The 8,149-nt window shown below is 38.1% G+C and overlaps 2 protein-coding genes across 2 annotated transcripts; one reads left to right on the top strand and one right to left on the bottom strand.

Moving 5' to 3' along the window:
* Window positions 1-387: 387 nt before the first annotated feature.
* On the bottom strand, window positions 388-2,705 carry LOC105791575 (protein PLASTID TRANSCRIPTIONALLY ACTIVE 16, chloroplastic). Its single transcript, XM_012619694.2, has 5 exons — window positions 2,175-2,705; window positions 1,546-1,998; window positions 1,362-1,430; window positions 1,217-1,275; window positions 388-1,098 (listed from the first exon to the last, which is right to left on the bottom strand). The coding sequence occupies exons 1-5, from the start codon at window positions 2,607-2,609 to the stop codon at window positions 546-548; spliced, it is 1,569 nt and encodes a 522-aa protein (XP_012475148.1). The 5' UTR covers window positions 2,610-2,705; the 3' UTR covers window positions 388-545.
* An 871-nt stretch (window positions 2,706-3,576) lies between these two features.
* On the top strand, window positions 3,577-7,732 carry LOC105791568 (transcription initiation factor IIA large subunit). The gene is made up of 11 exons (XM_012619682.2): window positions 3,577-3,988; window positions 4,194-4,364; window positions 4,463-4,615; window positions 4,765-4,822; window positions 4,901-4,959; window positions 5,169-5,291; window positions 6,409-6,561; window positions 6,731-6,794; window positions 6,878-7,041; window positions 7,163-7,246; window positions 7,358-7,732. The coding sequence occupies exons 1-11, from the start codon at window positions 3,866-3,868 to the stop codon at window positions 7,379-7,381; spliced, it is 1,176 nt and encodes a 391-aa protein (XP_012475136.1). The 5' UTR covers window positions 3,577-3,865; the 3' UTR covers window positions 7,382-7,732.
* The last annotated feature ends 417 nt before the right edge of the window (window positions 7,733-8,149 follow it).

An 8,149-nucleotide genomic window follows, 5' to 3' on the forward strand; every position in this document is an offset into this window, starting at 1 on the left:
AGCCCGACACCAGTATAAACACCTCTTATATAATAATTAAACTTGATATTTTAATAATCAAATTGTTTAGCGAAGATGAAAGAGATTTGTATAGCAAAAAGAAATTGTCCAAAACGGAATCTAGCTCATAAGACCCTTGAAAATCATTTAATAGTAACAAATTTGTTGTAATTTTAAATATATATTAACACAACTTCAGCCTTGGGGTTTATATCCGACAAAGGCAAGGAAAGGTGAATATGGATGTTCTGAAAATACCTATACAATAGAACAATTATAACAGGTTTCATTTAATTACCATAAAAATTTTGACTAATACTTGCCAATAGTTTGTGTTTAGAATTGTTGTCAGCATCTACTCACTTAGGTTTCGAGTAAAGCAATGCCTGAGAAAAATTATTTTTCAGATTAGGAGACAAGAACAAGTAACATTAGCCTTCCCAACAATTATTACACAAATAATAGGACAATATTTGCACCAAAAAAAGAAAAAGAAAACATCCGAAAGAGTCGACACAAAGTTATTGGTTTGAAAGGATTGTCTCTCAGTCATCATCGACATATATGGTTTCTTGCTGAAACAGCCCACCAAACACCTTCCTCACTTCTGTTTTCTCTGCCTCTTTTGCCTTTGGTTTTGGTTTTGGCTTCGATGCTTCCTTTTGCTTTGGCAATGGGGAAAACGATATTGGAGCTTGCTTCACATTGGCTTTCTGTGACGGTAGATTTCTAGCCTTGGCTTCTCCCCTCACTGTGGCTATCTGGACTTTAGGCTTCTCCTCATTTGGAGCCTTTTGAACTGCAGTGGCTATTTGGGAACTGAATTTTTCCCAAGATAGTCCTGATCTGAAGTCTTTTGCTTTACTTAGCAGGTCTTCCATTGATGCCCCTGCTACCTGTGCTTTCTCTTGGGCTTCTTCAGCTAGGTTAGCAGCCTTCGCTTCTTGCTCTGAAAGCTTCTTCACTTCCTCTTCTAGCTTCTTCGCTGCTTTGGCCGCCTCACGAGCTTTCTCAGCTGCTAATACTGCCTCTTCTTCAGCTTTAGCCCTTGCGGTGGCTTCTGCATACGCCTTCCTTCTTCCATCCTCAGGAATAGCACTTAAAAGCAAGTAACAGAAACATCAATTACAACATAGTTTTTGCCCACCAATATAACATCTTTTTATAACATCTATTTGAAGTAACAAAATTCAATTCAAGTCCCCAAGCAATTTACCTGAAAAGCTCGTCTACACTCTTCGATGGAGCTGATGGGCTAGTAAAAACTTCCACAACCTGCCTCATTTAGCAACCATTAGGACATATATATATATGTAATAAAAAATCAACATGAGAAGGAAGAACAGATTCAATGAATGTACCTTGTTTTCTGCCACTGCTGTGTTGGAGAAAACATCTGCCACTAAAGATGCTATCTGGGATTTCGCAACCTGAACAAAGTTTTCAAAAATATTGAGACAAACAGAGATTCTGATCGAGAAAGAATTTTTTTTTACAATGGAACAGACAAAACTGCATACATTACATTACATTATGTTACATTACTTTGTAGTCGTTTGTACCAATGCTTCCTTCAGCTGACACCACAACATTGTAAGAGCTCTCTTCCGAATAATCATCTGTCAGGGTTGTCTTTAAGAACGTGTAGCTAACGTCAGTTTCGATTATTTTTTGCAAGAACTCGGACAGACTCAGTGGTTGAGATTGAGAGAAGAGGTTGCTAAAGAAGGACGTGATACCATCGAGCACATTGTAAGTAGAACCATTCCCTGGGTTACCATCATACACTATTGCAACATGGCCTACGCCGGCTAGTTGAGCTGCTTGGATCACTTGCACAGCGTCTGATGCAGAGACCGCAGAAGTGGGACCGTTCTCACCAGGGCCGATCGTGACGACTACTTTGCTGGCATTGCCAATTGCTTTGGCTATTGATTCTGCATCCTGGAAGGTGGATTCTACAGCATTGAGACGCTTTGATTCTTCATTGGATATGATCTGTGCTGACAGAAGGTTAGTGTTGATAGATCAAATTTAGGTCTTTACATGATCCTTAAATCTATGAATTATATATATCATCTCCATAAAGTGACATTTGATATATAATTTAAAGCATCCTTGACACCATTTGAAATCTCTAATCATACTAGCAAATTGAGCTTATTGTGGCTAACCTTGTATTGGGCAGCAAGACGGGCCAGCTCCTGGGCAGCAGCAAGCTCAGTCACACCAGCACGAACGGTGAAACCCTGGCGCAATAACGTCTGCGCAATGCGAATGCCGGCCTGGCCGGTTGCGCCAGCCACAAATACAGTGCTTGGGTCTTTTCTTCTAACGTTCCCAAACGATAAACCCGAGGAAGGGTTACTGACGACGGGGACCAAAGTCTTAACATCAGGTAACTTACCAAAATCGAAGCGGAAAGGACTAGAATTGCCTGTATCTTCAGCTTGACCATCTTCAGGGTTGTCTTTAGCTTTCCCGAACTGAAATGGAGAGAAGGGACCGGACCCTTTGGCAAACACTGCGAGCCTTTGGTACTTGAGGTTTACCCTTGAGCGGGGCGTGGTGGTTAAGAGAAAGGAATTGGAGGTGAGAGATGGAGCCATGGATTTGTTCCAACTCAAAGCAAAGGGACGACTCTCTCCTTCAATCCAATTCTATGCTTATCTAAGGTCCATTTAGTTGTTAATACTAGTCAATCTCTGTGGCTAATGGCAATCGAATTGCGTTTTATCCAGATGAGAAAGGTGATAGAAAGGCAGCAAATGGAGTTGAGCCACGTAGTCAGAGTTTTATCTACTAAAGGAGACTCGAACACCAGTCGTTGAGGAAACACATTAGATTTTATATGTTGAACCACCAGAAAATGACAGATCCGACCGTCAACACTTTATATTTGTTTCAGGCTTCATCCATTCACCAAACACAAACTCCCATAGCCATGGTCCACACTCCACAGGAACCAAGCACAAACAGGGTTAAGAAATGTGCTCAACCATGCCATGTTTTTCTCTATTTAACTGTAACCAAATCAATCTTTTGTATTGAAGTTAAAAAGAGAGATAAAAATGTGTCTCCCCCATATATGGACAAAAGTGAGTATCCAATGGACGTGGACGGTGATCAAACTCCTCTTTCCTTTCCATTATATTACTACATCTAATATGCTGTTAGTCCCTGTGTTCTTACAGAATTTGATATCTACTTTTCACACTAAAATCTTAATCCTATCATTAATATTGTTACTATTTTTTGTCAAATTTTGTTTAATTTAAAATGATTCTTTTTGTCAACATTATGCCACTTCATTGCCGAGTTGGTAAATTTTGATGAACAATACTAACTATGTTAATGATTGAATTGAGATTTTCAAATAAAAATAATTAACAACATTTAGGTTTTAACTTTTTAAGTGCATGGACTAAATCCTAACTTTTGTCAAAGTACATGGACTGAGGATAGATTTGGACCAAAAAAATTGTACTGACTACAGAGGCTGGAGAGAGGCCTTGAGATTACGCCACGTGGCTCACTCCTTATAATCGGATGCAAACCTATTTATATTGTAGTCTTTATTCTCCTTTTCTCGTCCGCTCCTCTGTTTCTCTCACTTTCTCTCTCTTCTCTCAGCTCCGATTCTTCAAACCCTAAGACCCCCCCTTCTCTAATTTCATCTGATCGATCAGTTCTTTAAGCTTCACAATCCCAATCCCAATCCCATGCTCCTTTCCCTTTTCTCCTAATATTTTCTTTCCCGAGAAAACTGAAGAATCCGAGACATTTCTTTGTTTGGAAGAAGTCACATAAGAATCGAGGAGGAGAAAGGAGGAGGAGGAGCTGTAGATAGAAGATTTGTGAAAAAATGGCCTCGACCACAACGAGTTCGGTTTACATCAACGTCATCGAAGACGTCATCAACAAGGTTCGCGAAGAGTTCATCAACAACGGTGGACCTGGCGAAGCTGTCCTCAACGAACTCCAAGGAGTACACAATCCTTCTCTTATTTTCTTTTTTATATATTTTTTTTAAATTTTAGTATTTGATTTCATTATTTTAGGGGGAAAATACATATTTTTAGTACTCCTTTCGGGTCTGGATTTGATCTGATTGAAGTACTAGGGTTTTTTATTGATCTTATTTCAATGGAGCTGGTATAGTTGAATTGATTGCCTTGGATGTTGGGTTTTAGATTTGGGAAGCGAAGATGATGCAAGCGGGAGTAATATTGGGTCCGATAGAGAGGTCTTCGCAGAAGCAGCCTACTCCCGGTAGCGCAATTACTCCTGTGCACGATCTTAATGTTCCTTATGAAGGGACGGAGGAATACGAAACTCCTACAGCTGATATGCTTTTCCCTCCGGTAATTTAGTTCTGTTTCCAGTGCTTTTATGAATTTATAAATCATGGTGGATGTTCTTGTTTTGTGATATTTTTTATGTGAGATTTTTGCTTGCCTAGACTCCATTGCAAACACCAGTTCCTACACCACTGCCGGGTAGTGCGGATGGTTCTATGTATAACATCCCTACTGGAGGTAGTGATTATCCTACTCCCGTGAATGATAATGGCAGTAATGCTGACATAAAAGGTGGAAGGCCAAGCCCGTATATGGTAAGTAATGTTCTGTTAGTGTCACATTCATTTATGCGACATTGTGTTATGGCGGTTGCAATTACCTACTAGCCACATAAAGGAAACGTAGCTTTTTGAGATTGCTGTAGATTTATTGCTGATGTATTCTTTTTTTACCCCTTATGCAGCAATCTCCTTCTCCTTGGTCAAATCAAAGGACCCCACTAAGTGTTGATGTTAATGTTGGTTAGTATGACAACATTAAAAGAGCAATTAGTTTTAACCCACTATGGTTTGTTAATATTCACTTCCATTTTCTTGTAGCTTATGTGGAAGGGCGGGAGGAGGTGGACAGGGGAACCTCTAATCAACCCCTGACACAGGTGATTACTGTTTTGAGTGGCATCACAATGCATAGAGATTGTCTTGTTTTTCTTGGTTTGGGTGAACTTCTGGGTCGCATAGAAAGGATTTCAAATCCCAATGGTTTGAATTGTTTGGGATATGTTTCCTTCAATAATCCTTGTTCCCATCTAAATGAACTGGTATTACTTAAGCTGGTGATTAATTTTAATAACGGAGAAAATTCCAGGACTTCTTTATGATGTCATCTGGAAAGAGAAAACGTGAGGATTTTGCACAATATCAAAATGGTGGATATATACCCCAACAAGATGGAGCTGGAGATGCTACATCTGAAGTTGCAAAGGCAGAGGTTAGTTGTTCTCTTGTTTAGTACCTGTATATCATGTTCAGCATTGTTTGTGGACCATGGATTTGCCTTCCTTCCCCAGAAAGTTATAGAATCCTTTGTTCTTTTAATTTTCTTCGGGGCAAGAAAAAGGATTCTTGAATCTATGACGTTACAGCCTGATTAAAATATCATGGTAATTTAAACCATTGATTTGATATTGCAAAACTTGGAAATACTGTAATTACATGCTTTCTACCCATTGGCTGTTATCACTGCAGAGGGTCTTACTTATGCAGGTGAGAGTTTTCCAACTTAATCTAACATCACTTGATAAGCTGTTGGCAGATAGAAAGCTATCTGTTAATTATATCTGGCTAAAATGCTAATATTGAAATGAGAATTATAAGATTAATCTGATTAACTTGCACTGCTTATTGTTCTCCTTTGTGATGGCTTCATGTTATTTTGATCAAATATTGGTTATTTGGTGATTGGTAGGAGTATGGCTAGTTTCTTCTATTTAAATGGAGAATAGAGTAGGGATAAGTTTATTAATAGTACTTGAAACAGATCAATCTCATCCTGGAAATTCTGATTCTGGACAGTATTGGAGTTATGGTGGTCTTATGTTTATAGGTACGGGTTTTAGGTTTGTAGTTATTATCTATGAATCAGAAAAGAATATTCTCAAAGGTTAAATGATGTGTTGTTGATTAGATTTTGATCTGACACAGAATGTTCTCAAAGGTTAAAACTCTTCAGAGATGGTATGTGACAAGTCTTTAAGATCAGTGATATAAGAGGATTTGTTTAGCTTCACTTATATGAATTCCTTTTATCTGTTAGCCTAAATCATTTTATCCATTATTGTTAGATACTTGGATCTGCTTCAGACATACCGTGTACTCTTTCCCCTGCATTATTTTCATTTTTCGCTTACCTTTTATGGTAATAAAAAGGCAAAAACAAATATAGTTTAAGCTCTGAACTATGTATAATTTGATGAATATTTATGAGGAAATTTTTTTTATTTTAATTAAACCAGAAGGGTACTCCTGTACCAGAGTCAATGTTGTAATGTTTGAATTTATTATTAATGGATTATACACCCTTTTTAATCATATATTTCTAATCTCAGGGAAGTAGGGGTGGTAATTTCCTGGATAGACGTCACTCAACAACCACTGCAAAAAGCAAGTTCTTAGCAGAGTTAGCTAGGTCATCATCAAAGATTCCTCAACTGGATGGTCCAATTCCTGATTCGTACGAAGATATGCTTTCTACTCCCAATGTAAGTATCATAGACTTTCTTAGATGAATTCCTAATCTTGTTGTGTAATTCTGCGACTTAGTGTCACTTTGTGCATGTGGTATGGAAATGGACATTTTTCTTTGTTTATCATTGGAGAGTTGGCTAACTTAATGTTGTTGCCTTCTGATTTTCTTCTCTCACCTTGAAGATATACAATTATCAAGGAGTTGTTAATGAAGACTACAATGTGGTGAACACACCAGCTCCAAATGGTAACTTGAATCAATGGATGAATTCAGGATTGCATCTTCTATTTGGTTTTTTGGTTGACCTGCTTTTCTTGTTTCCTGGCCAGACCTTCAGGCTTCAACACCTGCCCCTGCTCCCCAAAATGATATAGTAGATGATGACGATGATGAACCATTGAATGAAGATGATGACGATGAAGATGATTTGGATGATGTGGACCAGGGAGAGGAGCTGAACACACAACATCTAGTTTTGGCTCAATTTGACAAGGTGATTTTGCTTCTTGTGCAGCATGCATCATTGCTGCCTATGACCTATTCATATTGTATTTATACAAGTTATAATGTTCATGCTGGCAAGAAATGATGACATAATATGTTTTTCTTTGTAGGTGACTCGTACAAAGAGCCGATGGAAGTGCACACTTAAGGATGGCATCATGCATATAAACAATAAAGACATTCTCTTTAATAAGGTTTGCATGTCACTGATATGGCTTTTTTTTTTTTCTCTTTGGTGCTTTCACCTTTTCAGTATTGTCTGTTCTGTTCCTAACCCTAGTTTTTGTGATGTTATCTATTTGCAGGCAACAGGCGAATTTGATTTCTGATTTTGTTAGATAAAACTGTAGTCGCCATCGTATTGCAGCAGTTGCCTTAAAAGAGCAAGTCAAGGGGTGTTATTCTGTGTTTCGTAATTTGTCTTTTAATTATTATTAGAGTGAAAGGTTGATTGAGGGGCATGGGATATGCTTTATTTTAATGTCTTCCTTAAGACTTGGGTTCGATGGTTGTCGTATTGTACATAAAGGAAGAGAGCATTTTCGGCCTTAGAATGGATGACTACTTGAGACAGCTTCTTGCAGTTCTAAAAACTTCTGCAATGGAATATGTAATTTCATTTATACCATATACTTAGACATTTTGGTTAAATTTAATTACGAGTCCCTTTGTTTTCTTTACATGTATGTATTTGTTCGCTTGGTTTCAAAATCTAAACCAACGCTTTGCGTCTACGTTACTTGCTTGTTGCTGAAATACACCTCTCGCCTCGATATATTGTTAGCATATTACCAACAGCCAAATCTTAAAACCGAACAAGCTGTATTGCTATTATTGTAAGGCAAAAACAGAGTAAGAAAAGAAAATAAAGAATCAACATAATTGATAAGGTGATGGCAAACATCAAATAACCTAGAAGCACGGGAAACGAATTATAAAAGATGGGAAGGGCACTGTTATCGACAGTGGAGAAAAAATCCCCCATTTAATGAACAGAACTGGTTGTTGTAATCATTTTGCATCGTTGACAAGAACACATTTGTTGTGAAACAGAGCTAACAAAGTGGGAGCCTCCACATTAAACCCTCCTCTACCTG

The sequence above is a fragment of the Gossypium raimondii genome, chromosome 7 (genome assembly GCF_025698545.1).
Source record: "Gossypium raimondii isolate GPD5lz chromosome 7, ASM2569854v1, whole genome shotgun sequence".
NCBI classification, from domain to species: Eukaryota; Viridiplantae; Streptophyta; class Magnoliopsida; order Malvales; family Malvaceae; genus Gossypium; species Gossypium raimondii.